This window comes from Rhinolophus sinicus, linkage group LG17 (genome assembly GCF_036562045.2).
Source record: "Rhinolophus sinicus isolate RSC01 linkage group LG17, ASM3656204v1, whole genome shotgun sequence".
Classification (NCBI taxonomy): Eukaryota; Metazoa; Chordata; class Mammalia; order Chiroptera; family Rhinolophidae; genus Rhinolophus; species Rhinolophus sinicus.
Window position 1 is genome coordinate 2,534,552 of NC_133766.1, and position 20,469 is coordinate 2,555,020.

Here is a 20,469-nt window from a genome sequence, read left to right on the forward strand (position 1 = left end):
ACGTATATTATTAAACCCACAGAAACCCACTTTAACGTGGGTAACCCTGGAACATCACGGGTTTGAACTGTGTGGGGCTCCACTTATACAGGCATTTTTCTCAATAAATACCTGTGCTGTTTAAGATCTGTGGTTGGGAGCCCCCAGATACGGAGGGCTGACTGTATGTACCGTTTCACACCATTATATAGGGGTGTGGGTGTGGGTGGGTCCTGGAACCAATCCCCCACGGATACCGAGGGACAACTAAGTTTTTGGGGATAAAAACTTAGTTAGGTGTGGATTGCTGACTGTGCCTGGGGTCGGCGGACTCCCTCCTTGTTCAAGGGTCAACTATACATCCACCAACACTCTCCTGAGAAAAAAGCAGCATATGTCTAAGAACAAAGTTGGTTATTAGAAACACTGCCAAATGTAAATTATTTTCACTTCATCATTTGAAAGGCTAGGAATGTATTTCATAGGAACGGGGAGATTACCGAGTGTAAACGCAGTCTGGTCATGTGGACTTGAAACAGTTAACAGAAGAACCTGCCAATCGAAGTCTCTGGGCGTATTAACTTTGAAAGAAACCTGAGTTATGAGAAGACGTTTTATAAGGTTAATAACATTGCGAGAGTTTTAATGTTTTTTTAATGCAAAAAACTTTATTTTGTCTTTCAGCACAGCGTTTCTAAGTCATGTTTTCTATGGAGTTGTGATGAATTTTTAGGGCGCTACCTATAGCTGTTAAAACTTAAACTGACCACGAAAGGAGGTATCTGACTGGGAACACTGTGTAGGTTACTTCAAAATGCAAGGGCACGGTTCTTCCGGAGAAAGGCAGACATCTTAGACGTGTCAGGTACAGAACAGGTGATGGCACTGAGCACGCAGATGAACGTACTGCTGAGCAAGGGGACCAAGTTACAACAGTTCTAGGAGGTCACCTACATGCAGCCACACGATGCTAGACCTCAGGGGCCTACACACCTCCATCCCAGGCACAGGATTTCATCAGTGCCGCCTCTGCTCCCACGATGGGAACACACACACACATCCACACATAGGGGTCACGGTCAAAATCAGAGTTGTATTAATGGCTTCACAGTAGCAACACAAAAGGTACTCCATGTCACATTTCCATAGGAAAGGTTATATTTACACTATACACTTCAGTCTTAAAGTGTGGACCCCGGGAACATTCCATCTCTCACAAGCCATACGTGTGCTGAGGGCCCTGCTCCCCCTCGCCTGGCTCAGCAGAGCAGAAGCCCCTCGGTGGTGGCCAGGCGCTGGCGGTGGACCTGGTCCTGCTGCAGCTCCTCGTGGGTTGGGTGCCAGAGCTTCGTGATGACCCTCTCGATGTTGAGAGCGTACACAGTATGCGTGGGAATGGCTTCCCTGTGCACCTGGGAGGGAAACGAGCAGGGCTCCAGTTACACTGCAGGTACTGGCTTTTCCAGCATATAAACCTGCAAACGTGAAACCAGAACCTAACGAATCCCAAACCAGCCGAGAATAGGCAATAGCAAGGTTCCGAAACAGGAATAAGAAAACAAGGGCATGTTTTTCCTTCTCTGTCTTTCGTTGGGGAGGTGGGTAAATTAGGAGGGACCCCTGGGCCCAGGATTTGAAAAATGAGGCTTTGATGAGTGACATTAATAGACAACAGAAACCGAGACACATAAAGCCAGGAAGTGGGACAGCTGCTCCCTCATCTCTGTCGACCTGAGGAAACCTGGGGCCTAGCCGTCAATCCAGGTAAACCTTGCAGAGCCCAGAGTTACCTGCAACGCTTCAAACAGGTCGTACATGTTCACTGGCGGCAAGGACGCCGGGAGGGTGTCCCCAGAGCAGGCCAGCAGGAGTGCGGCCTGCTGCTCAGCGTCGTCGGGCGGTGGGTGGCAAGTGGGATTCTGACCAGCACAGGGGCCAGAAAAGGCTGGAGGGCTGGAAACAAGAGTATTTTAGAAACATGCCTGGCCACGAAGGAGGAGACAACTGGACGGCTAGAAGAGGGATGGGAGCTAGAGAACAAGAATCCTCGTCTTACGAGAGAGATCTGAAAACGAAGTCGAAACCCAGTGACTTTCAGCGAGCGCGCACACACGCCTGTCATTTTCAGAGGGAAACAAAATGTACAGCAGCTACATTTACCCTCTTCCCTCCACAAAGTTCCATACTTACGACGCTCGGCTCGGGAGACTGAGCCAGAATTGCTTCCTGCCCTGAAAGACCTTCTAGTTGGAAACAATAACAGACCTCAATGAAAGAAAGAGGAAATGGAAGACAACTGACTTGGAGAGGAAGGCAGATGGTACTGAGGACGACGGGATCAGAAATAACAAGCCAGAAAAGACCCAGCACAGAGGAAGCCACAGGCAAAAATGGAGGGTGGGGAAAATGAATCCAGATCTTGCCAATGTCCCAAAATAGGACCCAGATACACTAACCGCTGGGAGGTGAGGCCTAATTTCCCTATCAGAACAGAGGGGGAGAACCTGTACAGCTGGGAAGAGCACGAGGCAGGTGAAGCAACCAAGAGGAGGTGACTCGGAGCAAAGGGCAAGTGGGGCCCCAGCGTGGGTTTCAGCCGCGACAAAGGCAGCCTGTTCCGGGAAGGAGGTGCGATCTGAGGCAGGAGCCCCAGCGCCCAGCTCAGGAGGGAGGGGGGCCGGCGTCCACCACTCCAAGCAGCCACTTTGTGGGGTCTGATTTCCTCTACAGAAGAGTGACTTACAGATAGGAACAAGTAATTCCGACAGATATGTCTGCCCGAGATGGAGAAGCGGATGTAAACGGAGCCCAGTTTGTGGAACGCTTCACCGTGGGCCCTGGGGGTGGGGGGTCTTCAGAGGCAGGGAAGGCGCTCGGCGCTGCTGGGAGCCTCGGGGTGGGGCCCACACCACTTCTCAGACTAACCCGCTGTCCTTTACCATCACAGCGCCTCCTCCCTCCCTGACATTTCTGTACCACCATCCCTCCTGCCTGCTTCCCAATCACACTCTTCTCTGAACTTGGGTCTCCCTGTCATCTTTTTATCTCTTCTCCCTAAATAACCAGATACACGAAGTCCAGCACTCAGAGAAATGCGGTCACTTCAGTTACCACGGGGAAAAGTATAGTATCCCCCACTCCAAAAGCTTAAAATTCGGACAAAAAATTTTTTGGTGGGTGGGCGAAGAAAGGCAGGTGGAGGGGCAGAACAGACAACCCACGGGTCATCCAGGTCACCTCACAGGCGGTCCTGGGAGCCCTCAGTGGAATTCGGACAGGGGTCCCAGCTCTGCACAGCAGGCAGCCACGCGTGACCTGATGACACCCAGCACAGGCCACTGTCTCGAGCTACAGCGGCAGGAGCCAGATGAGGGCTTGGAGAAACACCTACCGCTCCCCCCGCCACCAAGGAACCCAGCGTTGCCCCAAGAACCAGAGCCCACACTTCCGATGAGAGCAGGCAGGGGCTGACCCTCAGGAGCCCAAGGGCACTCGTCCTCAGAATGGGGGACATCACATTGAACACACGTAGCAGCCAAACTGCACCTTCGCTTCCGATACAGAGCTCGCTAGCTATCATGCACGAGTCCAGCGCAATAAAAGAAAACTTCTCCAAGGTACCTTAGACTTACAGAAACGCAACAAGCAATCATGTCCCCATGGTCTGTGACATCAGAGGGGCGTAACGCAGGGGAGAGGACGACACAGAACCACGAGCCACTTCCGTACCTTTCTATCAAGCTGTTGTAAGCCACGACGCTGTTCTTCAGGTACGGCTGTGGGGTCACGTTACTACCAAACGCATATTTAAAATGACCATCGCGTAACCGGTAAGCTTTCCTTCTCGACACAACTGATGCCAATATATCTTTAAGGTGATTCTGTAAAAACGAGAGAGAAAAAGAAAAAAGCATGAACTCCTCTTTAAAAGCAAATCAGAAAACATCCATTGACCCGATAATTTTATTGGCGTTTGGTGGATGGAGACGCGGGACAGACTAGCACGGCTGGAACCAAATGGATGTTCACTAACGAGCCACAGAGCCAGACCAGGCGGGGCGGGCGGAGGGGGGAGGGATGAGGGACACGCGCTGTTTTTATTTAGCTCTATTTAAGCTGGGCTTGTTCTACATGAAAGTTATTAAAGAAGTTTGTGTATCTCTAAATGGGCTCCTCTCTCCCCAAAATAACTTTCGGATACCTTTAAATAAAAGCACAGAAATGAATACATTTTTAAAAAGAAACTTGGTTTAAAACGGGACAAAAGGTTTCAAGATCTAGGATTTACTGGTTGTGTTGCCAAATCTACTGAAATCCTTGCCCGAAAAGAACCATGGCTCTCTCAGAAGCCACATAAACAACAAATATATAGGAAATACAAAATGAGGTATTTCACATCTCTTCACCTTTATGAGAGCCCAGTAATACTGGGTGGAGGATGTCTGTGAAACAGACAAAACTAGGCCTAGCCTCCCGTTACTAGCAGGGTCGCAGGATCAGGGCTGGCGCTTCACTTAAAGCAGTAAGATCATCTTGTGTCAGGACTTCATGGTACAATTTATAATCTCCACACACAGATTCGTTTAACGTTTATAACTTATAAACTTTGAGGTACAGGTGAGGACACGGAGACCCAGCGAACTGAACGATGACCCAAAGTCACCTGACAGTGCCTGTGCACCATAGAGCCCAGTGTCTATTCTGTCAGGTGACTAAGTGAACACAATGAGTGGATGAACGGAAGCGCTGAGACAACCAGTGTTCAGACGTCACGGGGACACCCCTCGAACGCCCGCCCACAGCACAAACATGTGCTTGGAAGCTTCGGCATGCTCAACCTCATTTTTTCCCTTCAAAACTCTTCCCTCGTTGACAAATTACACATCAGATCAAGTGAAAGTGTCATGTCATAAGTAACCTTCCTGAAAGCTCCATCTGTTAAGTGAAGGCAACCGTCGGCAATGGGATGTGTTTCTCCCCCCAAAAGAAAACGTCAGTGATGACAATTCTGCGATCGGAATGACTGTGAGGTTCTTTTCCCACAGCACCAACTCTCAACCACACACACGCGCTCGTCACATGCAACAGGTGAAACTTCCTGCCACCAGCAAACCCACCTCCACGGCGTAGACCACAGCGGACACCGCCTCTTCGGTGACGTTGTCCAGACCATGCTCGTACGCGGTCACTATCATCCTCCCTTCGAGCTGGCCCCGCGTGGGCAGCATCATGGTGTGGGAACAAAGTTTCAAGTCATCGTCATCTTGGGGGTCCTTTGCCACAAACTGCTGGGCTCCCGAGAGGGGATTTTGAGGCTGGAATCTATGCTACGAGTAAGAAAACTTTTCAAAGTTATTCATTACAGTGGCGAGTAATACGACACAAACAAAAGTCAGTGACGGATTGGCGCCTGAGAGCCCACAAATGAACGCCACCAAAACCAGTCCACAGGGATCAAAAAGAAAAAAGCAACTTTGTGCACAAATAGTCACGGATTCACATGCATTACAAGGTAATGATGAAGACGTGAATTAAGGGGAGGAATGGCCGTATGCGTAGCAGTTTATTCTAATCAATCAGTACCTGGGTAACCACAGAATTGATAGCTCAGTGCTAAAAATAATAATTAGGGAGATGGAGAAATATCAAACTATCTTCAAACAAGTCGGAGCATGTTAAGTCTACGGGTAAGTAAGCAGGTTCTGAAAAATTTAAATGTATAATGAACGCTTTAATTAAAGCTCAGCTAACCAATATAACAGATCTAACAAAAATACTCCAAGATAAGGCTGTGTAGTGTAACTATTTAGTTACTATTCTCTTCTACTTATAGTTCTCAATACAGAATCTTTCCAAGACGTGGTCATACTAATTATTTAAAATTGTTTTTCTCAACTTTTTTCCACTCATAAAATGTCAGCCTTCCTCTAGGAGAGTCTAATAGCCCATTTCTGTTCTCCAGAATCAGTGGGGATTCTGCTTAAGCCCATACATACGAGATTTGGGAGCAACTAGGCTTGTCCCTGTTGGAAGTTTATAGTCTAATAGCAACACTTGTTTTTCCGTTTTCCGGGTATAACACTGCATTTTGTATCGAATATGCCTGTGGAAGCCAAGTGTGCCCCTCTGGAGATACTATAGCCTCCAGATTGAAAATCATTGACATAAAATACAGAGCAAAAGTAGAAATAAATGTTTGCTATGTCAATCGATAAAGCTATCAAGACCCCGTCAAAATCTATAAAAGGGATACTTTGGGGACACTTTGTTCCCTAGATAGAAACTGGAAAAGGCAAGTTACTCTCATGTTTACAAACTTCACAGCCAAATGCCTTCCTGACTTCTCTGACCCCGGGAAGGCTCGGGGCCTTGCTGGCCACCAGCAGGACCCTGCCAGCGGCCTGCAGAAGTCAATCCGAGAAATACCATTCCTTCCGGAAAAACATTTAGGAGGAGAAAGGACCCAGACACAGTTCCTGAATCACTGAAAAATCATCAGGTGCTAATGATAACAAATTACTATTTATGCAGTAACAGACTAGAATTATAAAAATTCAGGCACCTGGACTGACAGTCTTTGAAACCTTCACCAACTTCACAAACGGTTAACACCTTTTCTCCCCAAATGATGTCCCTGTCCCCCCTTTTTTTCCAACTCTACTACCAGTATTTTAATACTTATTTAAAAACTTAAGCCAATTCTATCTCGCCCGTACTTAACTCAGTCGTTACCAACGTCTACTGAAGCACAACCTACATCAAATTTCTGACGAACAGAAGAAAGCTTTTTCTTTCCCTTTGGTTTTCCTGGTTTGGCTGCAGACCCCCCGGTCCAGGGCAAAGATCCAGCACCCTCTAGGAGACAGAAAAACAACCGTAAGAGAAAATAATGACAACCGATAACTGCTAAGCCTGATTTCATTTGGGGCCAACAAAGTATGGAACTCTCTAGTAATGAAAATAAATTATAAATACTTAAATCCAGACCTTCTCTTTCTACTTCTCTAAAGTCTCCACACAAAATCCTAAGTTCTCTCAAATCACATTTTTTCTTGTTGTGACCAAAACGATTCATTTAGGAAGACAAATCTGCCTTTCATATTCTTAGTTAACGTTTACCGGGTGTTTAGTTTGCTTATCAGTAGCAGCAGTATTATAAAAGTAGGGACAGGATTTCCTAGTTCAAGGTGGTGAACTGAGCACGGTACTTACCTCTTCTCTCTTTCAAGACCCTGCCAAAAGTGACAACAGGGGGACACTAAGGGACACACTCACACAACAAAGATTACAAGGAAAACGAGTGGCAGACAAGATGAGATCTCCACACATTTCAAGGATGGCCTAAGAAGGTTCTGCCTTATGAAGCAGATGCAGGTTGGCCGTAACCGGGGCTAGCCAGCCAAAACAAGAGCTCTACTAAGTAACAGGCTGGTAAGTGAGGCGGGAGCAGGCCACCTGCCCGGGAGAAATCGAAAGTTCTGGCTTTGGAGAGGTGGGCACCAGGCGGGCTCAGGAGAGCTAAAAACAAGATCAAACCCTCTCCGAACACCGGCTGCCTGCTGTGCATTCTCTTCACCCTGACCACCCAGCCCTCCCTCACGGCTCATGACTTCAGTATCTAAAATCCAGCTAAGTGGGGAGTCAAGGCCAAACGTCAAGGTCAATCCAGGGAAGTCACCTGCTTCAACAAGGTTCTATAAAGGAATCCATGCCTACATAATAACATGTCCCCTCGTTGTTCGCAGAACAGACAGCAGAGGTGTCTGTTCCAGGAAGCGAAAGCCTAGGGCTCTGTGGCTTTCTGGATGGGCATCCCCACGAGTAGTTCCAGTCCCTTACCTGGTGTAGACACCAAAATCTGACACCGTGTGAGAATAGCCAGGAGGAAATCGTTGTGAGAATGGACTGAAAAAGGGAAGAGTGTCACAAGTTAGGCCCAACATACTCACAACACAAAGAAATCACTATTTTATAACGTCCAGCTTTTAAGGATTTTAGATATCCCCTGCTCTGCCATTCTTTACACTTTTCTAAATATCCGCATTATTAAAGTACCTTTGCATGCCACTAAAACCAAACGTTTACTTTTGTAAGTGAAAAGACTGTAATTTGCTGTAAATCTGGTAAAGCTTCAGAACAGGAAAATAGCTCCCCAGGTAATCATGTTACCATTGTCCTGTGTGAGAAGCCGATGAGCTTCAAGGTCAAACTCTTCTTTGCTGATCTTCTGTTTGAACCACAACTTCAAGTTCGCCCAGTACCTGCAGAGGCAGAAACAGCACTGAGAGCAGGTGTGGCTTCTTTCCCGAGTTCACCCTATCGGCTCCCACGCCCAGGAAGGACACTGTTCCCCCTAGTGTTAGGGGCTGATCCCCTCCGATACCTCAGAACCGGACTGGATTTGGAGACAGCGCCTGCAAAGAGGTAATTTGTTACAATGGAATTGTCCGGGTGGGGGGGCCTAATCCAATGTGACTGGTGTCCTTATAAGATGAAATAGAATAGAGAGAGAGAGAGAGAGAGAGAGAGAGAGAGAGAGAGAACTGCCTTATTATACCCCCAGTAGGACTTCTGTTCACAGATCAGCTTCAAGGTGTCTTAGTAGGTATCTCCGTATGTACCTGGCAATTGCAGGCACAGCTTTGGGCTCATGTGCATTTTTTTTTCCAGGAGAAAACCCATAGATTTAATGGAGACTTAAAGTTGCCCAAGACCCATTTCATACAACAGCAAAACATGTTTAGTTCTAGAGCTTCGCACCACTTTCACCTAACAGTCACATACTCATTGATAACGTCCCAAAGGTGGACCCTTAGATGCCTTTTTTTTTTTAAGGACAGAAACAATTATGAAATGAAGCTTCAATGAAAAACAAAAGAATTTTCCCCATACCATTCTAGCCAACGAAAGAGGAAAGTAACACGAGAAAAACTTCATTATTTCAAAGCCCCATGTCACTATTTTACAAGAAAGGTGTCGATATATGCATATCGGGAGCAAGTGAACTTGTTCTAGAACCAAGACAGGCTCTACCAGGAAACTGGGCCAACAGAATGCTATCGACCTTCTCCAATGGCAAACTTTGCTCACCCCAATAGCCAGCCCTGGCCATCAGGAGTTGGAAGGCTTGTTCCCCATCCTGGTCCCTGCGTTAACCCGCTCTGTACCCATGGGCACGTGGCTCTTTTCCCCGACAATACCAAAAGGCACTGAGGATGATGCTGACGAGTATAAGTGGGTCAGACTGGGAAGGACTGGAGACACCTGGAGAAAACTGAGTAACATACGACCAAGTCATCCAAAAAATTCAGCACCTATTTGAACATGTCACGCCACAGGGCACAGCACACAGTGAGTTAGCCAGCAAAGCGGATGTCTCCATAGGAGCTGAAGTGGGCACACAACTTGACAGGACACCTGGACCACCGGGTAAGCAGAAAACTACTCACACCTGAGTTCCTCATATACCTTACAGGTGTTGCCTACCCAGGACCACTCTTAGATGGTCCAAAGCAAACTATGCACAGGGGAAATGTGAGAAGTGACTGTAGAGCAATATTACAGACTGTTCAACCAAGAAGCACTTTTTAAGGAGATGGGGTGAAAGCCAATGAAAGAGCAGAAAAACTACTACTACTGAACCATCCTGGACTACTAACTGTTGCTGGCACACAGGTCTATTTGATTGCTTCATTAGTAAAGGTTCATACCACACGTGCTCCAAATTTAGCTTCCGAGTCTGTATTTGACCAACGTCGGGGAGCCAGTGCTGGCCTTTTACAGACAAAATAGGGACTACTATTAACATCGACACCTACTGGCAACCCTAACCCTGTGTGATGAGTGTGGGACCACAGAGGTTACTGTCACATCTAACAAATCACACTCACCAGCCAGGTCCGCAGACTTATTGCAGTATGGAAGCATCCCTTTTCAAACATTTGTGAGCACCTAGATGTAACAGAGTGAAATGTCTACTGTGCTTCAAAAAACGTAAATGCTACAGGTACTACAAAAGTAAAAAGGTATGGTTTTTAATGAAGTGAAAGCTGTCAATTTTACCTGTTAAAATAATTAAGAATTTTTAATTAAGTAAGCAAAGAAACAGATCGACAGTACACATGAATATTAAAATACTAGTCAGAACATTTCTCTCTGGGTGTTAATAAATGTTTGTCAAAAATTTAAAAATGATGCCAAAATAACAGATTCGATTTTAATTCTAGTGTTTGTACTAAATTTGATTTACGAACATTCATAATCTTAAAATAATCTTTAGCAATGATATCTCGTTTTGAGTCACTCCGTGTAGGCCATGCGTGTGTAAGATGCCTTCCATGGGAATTCTGCGTATCTTTTGAGGATGAGAAGCACTGTCAACTCTGCCACCCCAAAATTTCACAAGAAGGGAAAACTGCAAAAATCATGTATGACATTCAAGGTAAGTAACTTCAATCCAGTCCTAATAAAGAACAGAACGAGAAAGAGGAGGAGAAAGTGTTGGCGAAAACTCGCCCCTCGTCCCTCCCCCCTCCAGCCGTGTCCTTTGACCGGGTGCATCTACTGAGTAATGCAAATGTGTCGAATGTCACCGACGCATTTAACTGCAACAAACACAGGCATTCTCACGTGCAGTTTAAAACTGGCTTCCTGTATTTTGAAAAGTAAAATTGTGACAACAATTAATGTTTTGCAAATTTCCAAACTTGTCCTTGCATCTCACAGGTTCCTTCTACGATAGTACCTGGCTTGGGCCTTGGCTGAATTATTGCTTTTACACCCTGCCAATCCGCATCTGATCCCACTGTGTCCTCGGTCCCTTGCTGTAACTTGGGGGAAAGTCTGGCTGGGCACCTCTGGGGTCCTTTGCAACCCCTACTAGGTATCAGAGCCAAAAAGCACACGCAAGCGTCCCTATCCTGCTGTGACTCTTGAAGAGCTACTAACCTCTCTACATCTGTCTTCTCATCTATCCAATGGGGATTACACCAGGCTCACACCTCCGCCGTGAGGATGAGACAATCCATTCAGAGCGCTCGAAAGGTGCTCGATAAATGCCCGCTACTGCTTCGGTGACTATTGTTCTGCTGGAGGGTCTGTCTGCCTTCCCATATTGCCGTCCACGCTCTTACCGACAGCGCCTACACCTCACTCGAGCGCAATAAGCCTCCGCCTCCAGGAAGCCCTCCTGTGGCGGGCCGCCCAGCGCGGTGCGGGCTCCGCCGGCCTCCCGCACCCCGCGCCTCGCACCCCGCACAGGCCCCGCACCCGCTCAGTAGGCCCTCGGGCGTGAAGCGCGCTTTCCCCGCCCCACCCGTGCACAGTCCCAGTCCCGAGGGAGGCAGGGAGGCCCGGCCTCCAGCGCGCTGAGTCCCGCGGCCCGCCTGGCCCCGAGGCCCCGCCGCCCGGGAAGAGCGAGGCTGCCCAGGGCCGGGCGGCGGGGACGTCTCCGGGCAGGTCGGCGCCCCGGGGCTGAGGTGCCCGCGCGGAGGCCCCTGGGCGGCTCTTACTGTTTCACGTTGTCTCCCAGGGCTTCGCTCAGGTTCTTCTTAGCCGCCTCCAGCTCGCTCACAAAGGTCGCCATTGCTCCCACGTCTCAGCCCGACCGCAGGCCTCTCGGCCACAGCGACCAAAAACCGAAAAGCCAACGCGTCCCGGGACTCGGGCCGGAGACTCAGCCTGCTCCCGCCCGTCCCGCCCCCAGACGCTCAGAAGACGTTTGTTTGGTTGTCGGCCCCGCCCGCCTGTCTGAAGGTAAAGTGCGGAGCCAAATCGGGTGTTGGCTCAGGCCTCCGCCCCTCACGTGACCCCTATGCCCCGCCCTCCCCGCCTGCCCCGCCCCCCGCGGCCGGCCTGCAGCGCCGCCTGCTGGGCTGGCGCGTCCCCGCCCTTTCTGCGTGTCACCTGCTGCGCGAGCTCGGCGTTGGGCCTCCAGTCCTGATACCTGGCTAAGTAGCTTCCCCTCCGGGTCAGAAAGTAAGAGCAGCATCAGTTTTATTCTCTTTCTTTGCCTTAATTTTCGTCGAGCACTAGTCATCTGATACGCCATGTAATGGATTTATCTTGTTAATTTTCTGCCCCCTCCAGCTCAAATGGAAGTTCCGTGAGGACAGGGTTTGTGGTTTAGTCTCTGCTGTTTCTCCAATTCCTAGAGCAGTGCCTGGCACATAATATTTGCTGAGTGAGTGGAGTAATTGTGAAAAATAGGGAACACACAGGCGAAGGAGAAAAGAAAGAAACAGTGTTTTACCAGCCCCTTCCACAAACTTTTACCTGGGAGATTTCCCCCCCCACGCCCCACACACCCCATAATTTATAATCATACTCTGTCTTCAATTGTGCATCTTGGTTGGGTGCCTTTTTTCATCTTAATATAATAATATAAATATTTCCCTCTGGTGTTACATTGTCTTTTTAATCATAATTTTCAAGACCGCACACTAGATAAATACCCCACAGATAGAATGGACACCGTAGCTTGTTTCTCAGTTGGTAGACAGATTGTTTTCATTTTTTTGTCTATTAAAAGCAATCCTGTAACAAACTTTATGCATAAGGCTTGTCCTTATTTAGGATTATAAATATAATTGGGTACAAATACGGTACAAAGGAAAGCCCTCCCCAAAGCTCATGTTCATGGCTGTTTTACTTATATAGTCATAAAAGCTTGGTCTCGGCTTGCTTGTTTCTTCCCAATTCTGTGTTTTATGAAGCACTGGTGTTTTGGGCAGTAAGAGTGGATGTCGGTGGAGTTGTGAGATGTCTCAAATCTGGAGGTTATTATTATTATTATTATTATTATTATTATTATTTCTCCCCGATCGGACGTTTAGGTTCTTCAGACCTATTTATAAACCACTGACTCCTTTACACCGGCTAGTGCCTAGCACAGCAGAAATATGTGTCGCTGGACTTTATTCCACTTATTAGCATGGACTCACCAGCTTTCTCCTCTAAGCACTGTCAGCAACTGTGTGAGTTCTTTCCATTTCAGACTCAGCAGCTCTGCTCTGCTGGAAGGACTTTTACAGTTCGGCTTGAAAATATTATTGAGAATATTTTTAGTTGTCCCGTTGAGCTTACCATTATAATGGTAACTTGTAATACTTATACGGAATATTACGGTACATATGGTACACACATATGGTCATACCATGCAATCTAGCGACTCTCACACTCCACTGGTAGAATTAAATATTTTAGAAAATTGTATATAATGTTCTTCCTCATCTATATCTGTATCGATGTACAGGTTTTAATGTAGCTGAAGGGTATAGACTAGAATGTATTCGGTCCTGGTAAGATTTATGGTTGAAAACATCGGATAGGCTGTCGCCAGACAGCACACAGATTTACTTTATATCCGCCCGAGGAGGCAAAGTGGTTTATAATCTTTTTCGTGCCTCATTTTTTGGATCTCATTGGCAGTCCGGTGAAGCTTTGTAGCCCTTTTCAGAATAATGTTTCTAAATGCATACACTACATAGGATTACATTTGAAAGTTTTATTGAAATGCAGATCTATCCATGGGCCCCAGCTTCAAACCCTCTGAAGCTTTATAAGTGCAGTCAATCCTGGAACACCATGGGTTTGAACTGTGCGGGTCCACTTATAGGCAGATTTAAAAGCAATAAATACAGTGGGCCCTTGGTATCCACGGGTTTCGCATCTGCAGATTCAACCAACTAAGGATGGAAAACAGTATTTTCACATTCCCAGCAGGTGATCGAAAGCGCTGTTTTCAATCCGTGGTTGATTGAATCGGGGTATTGGAAGGGCCGGGTGTAGAGTTAGAAGTTATAAGCAGATTCTCCACTGTTGGGGTCGGCACCTGTAACCTGCGTTGCTCAAGAGTCACAAGGTATCACAGACCCGGCGGCTTAAACAACAGAAACTTGTTCGTCACAGTTTCGGAGGCTGGAAGTCCATGATTACGGTGGCAGCAAATTTGGTTTCTAGCAAGCCCTCTCTCTTTGGCTTCATGTCTTCATTCTCACATGGCCTTTCCTCGGTGCCCAGGGGTGGGGTGGGGTGAAGGGCTGCTGGGGGGTGGGGAGTGAGGTAGGGGTCACTCTCTCTGGTGTCTCTTTGAAGGACACTAGTCCTGTTGGATGAGGGCCCCACCCTTAGGGCCTCATTTAACTGTAATTACTTCCTTAGAGGCCCTCTCTCCAAATACACCAAACACAACCACACTGGGGCTTAACAACATACACCTGTGGGGCTGGGGTGCAAACATTCAGTCCGTAACAGTCCTGCAGGGAGTTCAGTACACTTCCCCTGTCTCAGAAGGTCATGGAAATTAAAGTTCTAGGACTGGGAGAAATGGAAGACACGTAGGGATTCTGGTGAGTGAAAGACACCCAAGCAACCCCAAGAACACTGGACAGTGAACACTGTTTTTTTCCATGTGTTTTGATACTCTCAGGGTTGTCATTAATGTAATCAAAGCATTTCCCTGGAGTTAGTGAGTCTTAAAATAGAGGAACAAACATTTAAAGAATGGGGGGGCATGACCTGTAACGCAGATGGAAGCTAATTAGAAGCCCATCAACTGTCCTTGTAAATGATAAAATGTAAATAACAAATATTAGCTTAATCTTGTTTCTTTAAGTCTATTTACAAAATTGTCCTATAGCAATTCCATTCTCCTTTCCCCAGTTAGAGGAGTAGGTTTAAATACTGTTACAAGGAAGAGAAGATTTAGAATTAGGACAATCAGCTGAGAATAAAAGTGCTGTCGGGGTTACTACTCAGCTAAGAGGCAAGGATCTGGGGCAGAGCTGGACCACTAATGAGCTTCCAAGGACAGGAAGAGGCAGCCACCTGTGGGCACAGCCTCTTTGGTCCCCCCAGGGTGTTTCTGTGTCTTGAAGGGAGTCTCAGAAGCATCTCTTCACATTCTGTTGCCTCTTCTCACTCCAGGACCCCGACGGCGAAGACCCGCTTGGTCCCATGGCTGTAGTAAGGACCCTGCAGACAGTCTGTAGCGAGACAGAGCAGATGGCCCGGAGAGCTCCTATTACGGATGAAGTTAGCCCTCACCATAATATCGAGGTATTTATGGGCCCACTCTTTATGCTTTTCAAAACACCAGTTATAAAACCGCATACATTGGAAAAGAGCCCTTTCAAACCTCCGGAAGCAGCGAGCCAAAATGAAAGCTGGAACACTTGCCTGAAGCCTCTGACCACCACTCAGAATGTGGATGAGCTTCTCCAAGGTGCTGAAACTACTTTTGTACAGTGATGGAGGTCAAGCAGTGGGAGGTCTTTGTCACCCCCGGCAGGTGGAGATTGGAAACTGACGCACTGTCACTGGAGTTGCTGCTGACATGGAGAGACTGTGCTGGATGGAGGCTAGGCTTCACACCTCACCCTCGAAGGAGAGAAAGCCCAAGTGCTCATCCAGAAAAACACTTCCTGTCACTGTTGCCCCAGAAAACCTGACCTCAGGGAAGGACGTTGATCAGTGAATTGTAGATTTGGCCAGGGCTCATTGTTGGAAATCACTGCCCAGGGTTATAGCGGCAGTTGTACCAAACAGCTTCCGGGCCACCTCCTGGGGTCTGTGCCCACTCTCCACCCTGGCCGGAAACAGCGAGCCTGCTGGGAGCCAGCACTTCTCAAGGTAAGACGCTCAGTCTTGCATATCTTTTCTTTGCTTCATGCCTAATTTCTTTAAAAAAATTTTGTTGCGCTTGTAAAGACATCGTTTCCCCCCTCCTGGGTTACCTCATTTGTCTTGTTGGTGCAGTGGAATGCAGTGGAGGCAGAAGAGCATAACTTTCAAGGGCATGCTGGGGCGATCGTCGACCTGAGGTTTGACCTTGACTTTTCCTATTCTGGCTCTATGACTCTGGGCAAGTTACTTAATCACTCTGCCTCAGTTTCCACATCAGCAAGGTGGGGCTAATAGTAGTACTTACTTCAGGGTTGTTGTAAGAATTAAATTATAACAAGGAAGAGTACATGAAAGCCCTTGGCACCAGGCATGGAATTCAAGGTCAACAGTATAGCTGTTCTGATGCTGATCTGATGTATAGCAACACGGCTGAACTCTTATTAGTGCTAATCGTTTATCGGCGGATTTTCTTAGATGTTCTCTGTGGATAATCCTATTGTCTGCAGATTCGGGAAGCATTTTCTTTCAATCCTGAGGCCTCTTACTTAATTTTCTTCTTCTTCTTCTTATTGGCTAGACTGGCATTATCCAATAGAACTTTCTCCAATGATGGAAATGTTCTAGAGCTGGGTTATCAAATACAGTAGCCACACATGGCTGTTTAGCACTTGAAATATGGCTAGTGAGACTTGGGAACTGAATTTGTAGTTACAATGAAAAAAACCACCTGTGGCCGCAGGCAACCAGATTGAACAGCTCAAGGCTAGAACCCCCAAAAAGATAGGGCATCTTTTTGCCTTGCCGCTGACTGTCATGGCAGGCCTCCCGGTTCACCAGTAAGAGTGGTTATTGGCTGGACACTTCGAAACATACCGTTTACTTGTAGTTCGCTGAAAGTTCTACCACGAATTAGCCTCGAGTGCATAAATGCATTTCCGGGTCTACTCAGTGGATTGAATGGTTTTTCTCCTTTCCGTTTGGTGTGAATTACACTGATTTTCTTCTGATGTTCCATCGCTCTTGTATTTCTGGGATAAATCCTCCTTGATTGTGACACATTTTTTAAATACACTGCTGGATTTGATTTGATAATATTGTGTTTGGGGACTTTTGCATCTACGGTCATAGGTAATATTAATCTAAAACTTTTAGTACTGTCCTTGTCTGGGTATAAAAACCGCATCATGGGGAACTTTCCCATTTTTCTATTCCCTGAAACGATGTTGGAAAAAGGGAGGGGGGGCTTCTCTGTTCTTTGAGCGTATGAGCAAATTCCCGGTGAAACCATCTGAGCCTGCTCTGGTGGAGAAGAAGACAGTTTTTTTAAAACTTCTAATTTAATTCCTCGATTATTTGGGTGTCTTGTTTTATTATTTTTATTTTCGTTAATTGATGTGTGTTTCTATATACTTTTCCTTTTCCTGTAAGTTTTCAAAAGAGCTCATTGTTGACCCATGCTTATTTTGCTGGGTCAAAGTGGGCTCGTGTAGGGCCCCCACTGGTGGCCCAATATGCGCGACTTTATGCCGAAGAAGAGTCAGGAGGGTCACGTGATGAAGGAAAGGCTGGATTGTGGGTTCTCTGATTTTGGGTCCCAGCTTTCGCACCGCTTCTTTATAGAGGCAGTTTAGGTCCTTGAGTTTCCACATCCGTGTGGGCGCCCAGCCTTCATCCGGCAGCTGAAGCTACCGCCGGCCTGGGAAGTCTGGGTCCGGTCCCGTTGTCCCCAAAGTGTACCCGTCGAGCGCTCCAGAGCAGCCCAAATACTTCTGCGCGGAGGGAGCGGATGCTCCATCCCGAGCGGCCCGGGGACTGGCAGCAACGCCGCGCAGGTGTTGGGCCCCTTTGCCCGGCAACCGCCCGCCGGTTTCGGTCCTGGCAACCTTGGCGCACGTGGAATCACGCGGGCCGAGACCCACGTGTGTCCTGGGCTCCTTCAAGTTTTGGAACCAGAGGCTCTGGTCCGGCGGGAAGGCCCCTGGTGCTGGCGCCCGGCTCCCCGGGCGGCCCCCGGAGAGATCTGGGTCCCTGGGCAGCGCGCCTCCTGCAGGAAACGCGCGGGTAGGCAGCTTTGGGGAGTAATCTTTCTGCGGGTCAGGGCGGAGCAAAGCGAAGATGCAGAGCAGGTCCCCACCGCCACCCAGACGTGGCCGCAGCACCTAGGAAGAGAGGCCACTGGGGCGCGCGGCTCCCGCTCGCCGGGGTCCGTCTGCTGGGTGGTCAGCAGAGGACCAGGCGCCCTCGTCCGGCCTCCAGGACGCTCCGGCCGGCGGGTTCTGTGGTTCTCAGTCCTGCCAGCCACCGCCGAGGTCTGGGGTGCGCAGGCGGTCACCGGAGAATGCGCATTCCTCCTGCGGGTTAGAAGGGGGACCGACTCGGACCCCTTGGCCCTCCAAAGCTGGGCGCCAGCCCCTGCAGGAATGTCGGAAGGCAGCGCCTGTTGGAGTGTTCTGGCTCGACGTTGTCAGTAGGTTCTTGGAACTGAGGCGAAAGGATGTCTAAGGAAACCTGTTTTACCACAGGCTGATTGGTATGAGCTAGAGTTCCTGGGGCATCTTCTCAACCTTATGACAAAACGATGGAGAATGACACGTTAGTCGAGGGCCTGCCGAGGCTCGAGTATAGCTCTCGCTCTGGTCAGAGTTCCCATTAAAAGCAAGCCCCACTGCCGACCATGTGTAAGTTCTCTTTGGCCTTCAGTGCCGTGCGGAAGTGTACGAAGCAGCCTCCCAACAACCAAGCCCCCGGGGATCGGAGGTCCAGGGCGCCAGGACACTTTGTCCGTGATGCGTGTCAGACTGGGCACGAGCTTCTTTGAGTAAAACGCTCTTCTGTGGCTGGTGCATTCACGGGTGGCAGGGACCAAATAAAGCTTGTGCCTCATCTCCATCTTTGCTGCTGTTGAACTATTTTGTCGGTAGCCGCCCTGAAACAGAACGCTGGGAAGAAGCCAGGCGGTAACCTCCACTGAGCCAGAACCAGTGTCGTTTGGAAACATCTGTAACACACCTGTTTACCTTTCTCAGAATCCTCACCAACAGAGTCAGGCTGTCCCTCTAGTCATAATTTCAAGCACTGTGTCTCCATAGTGATGATTCAGACTCCTGTTGCCATGGTGATCATTCTATGAGCTAAAACACTTCGGTCCATCCTTCTTCTCCTTGCCATTGGTGTGTGATATAAAAATCATGTAGGTAGATACCTGTATCACTAAACTTCCCATTACATGTACAGATATTTTTTTGGTCAACAAATGTCCTGTCAAGCAGCAGGAGTCTGACCAATGCCTCCTACGTGATCACAAGTCACATGAGGGCTCCGAGGGACACACAACTCCCGAATGCAGGGTTTCCAGTAACCATGTGACAGGCACAGCTTTGGTCTGAAGCTGAGCAGCAGAGGGACAACGCTACCCAAGTGTGCCCTCCCTTGAGAGAAGGACGCACAAAGTCTGACATCCCTGAGAACAGGAAATGGCAGGATACGGGACCAGGAAAGAGATATGCGGTGCGCGAGCACTCACCTTTACGCTGTCACATGTGGCCTGATTCACGTGTGGCGCTCGTGGGTCCAGTGAGTTCTCCTGGAGGGGAGAGCGGGAGGTCCCCAGGCCTGTGGCACTTAGAGAAGGACAAGGCACCTTGCCCAACACCAAGTATTTTTCTTGAAACTTTCTAGAACTTTCGGCAGCAAAGTAGAAGGAGAACTTTTAGGGACTGGAGGTGGGAGAGAAAAAGGAGGGTATTAGAATAACCCAGGAAAGAGATCAAAAGCCCTAACTGAGGCAGTGACAGAGATGGACCCTAAATTCAGAATGAGCAGGCTGTATGTAACGAGGGAGATACGTTGGCAGGTGGAAGTCTCCGGTGGGTTTTTCACGGGATTGCTGTGAAAACAGCCTCCCTGATGCCCAGGGCTCTGTGACTATAGGAGAGGAATCTTTCGGGGTGCAATCGTGGGTACCTGTTGCTGTTACTGGGTTTTGTCAGCCGCTCTTTCCTTTCTTATCTCTCTGGCTTTGCTCTGCTGGAGACTGAACATTTCAGGAAGAAACTAAGCAAGCCGTGAAGGGTCCACTGATGCAGCACAAGATGTGTAAACAAAATATAAGAAAACATCTCCTGAGAACAAGGCTTGTTTTTCAAAAAAGTGTTTTGGTAGCAGAGATGATGGAATCTTCTCTGCTTGTGTTTTTTTTTTTTTTTTTTTTTTAGAGACAGTGAGAGTGAATGTGTATGAGAGAGAGACTTTCATCTTTTTACAGCCAAAAGCCAGGCACTGGATTATTTACATCCTTTGGTTGCACAGTTCAATGGCATAAGTGTTGCTTGCTAATCAGAAACTGGGCTTCACTCGATTTCTGTAGCATCAGAGTCCGACCTGACTTCAGAAAGTGCTTGTAACTCAATCGGGTCAAAAACACCCTTTCAAATAGTGTTAAATCAAGGGAGACACGCACGTCATTCCCACTTGTTCCCAAGCAAGAAACAGGAGGTTTTCCCCACGTGGTACCCACAGAAACCTTCCCTAAACATGTCATGTGGCAAGGTCTAAAGTTTCAATACATGCAGGAAACTCACCACTTCTAAATAAAGAACTCCTAGTGCACTTATTTGATTTGTCAAAAGTGAATTCATACAAGGTTTTTTAAGAATCCCTCTCAAACAAGTGAACTCAACACCTTGAGTCCTGTAGAGCGAGCGCCGGCGGCGTGCCCTCCGCTGTAGGCCACTAGGTGGCGCCTCAGGCTAACTCACTCCCCTTCTCTGAGCCGCTTGCCAGCCGCCCGGCTACCACCCAGGCCTCCTGCCCTATTCGGTCAGTCATCAGGCCACCCCATAAGCTTAAGGCCACTTCAGCAGAAAA

General features: G+C 48.1%; 1 protein-coding gene across 1 annotated transcript; it reads right to left on the reverse strand.

Moving 5' to 3' along the window:
* Window positions 1–614: 614 nt before the first annotated feature.
* Window positions 615–11,724, reverse strand: TADA1 (transcriptional adaptor 1). The gene is made up of 8 exons (XM_019747362.2): window positions 11,490–11,724; window positions 8,149–8,240; window positions 7,819–7,884; window positions 6,737–6,834; window positions 5,097–5,306; window positions 3,709–3,860; window positions 1,770–1,932; window positions 615–1,391 (listed from the first exon to the last, which is right to left on the reverse strand). Exons 1-8 carry the CDS (start codon window positions 11,561–11,563, stop codon window positions 1,239–1,241), a joined length of 1,008 nt encoding a protein of 335 aa, XP_019602921.2. The 5' UTR covers window positions 11,564–11,724; the 3' UTR covers window positions 615–1,238.
* Between the last annotated feature and the right edge of the window lie 8,745 nt (window positions 11,725–20,469).

Excerpts from the sequence above, each read along its gene's own strand:
- TADA1 (XM_019747362.2), bottom strand. The coding sequence starts at position 11,563 with ATGGCGACCTTTGTGAGCGAGCTGGAGGCGGCTAAGAAGAACCTGAGC. Across the intron at positions 6,835-7,818 it reads GATTTTGGTGTCTACACCAG|AGGGTGCTGGATCTTTGCCC; the intron begins GTAAGGGACTGG and ends TCTGTCTCCTAG. Across the intron at positions 1,392-1,769 it reads ACCTGTTTGAAGCGTTGCAG|GTGCACAGGGAAGCCATTCC; the intron begins GTAACTCTGGGC and ends TTTCCCTCCCAG.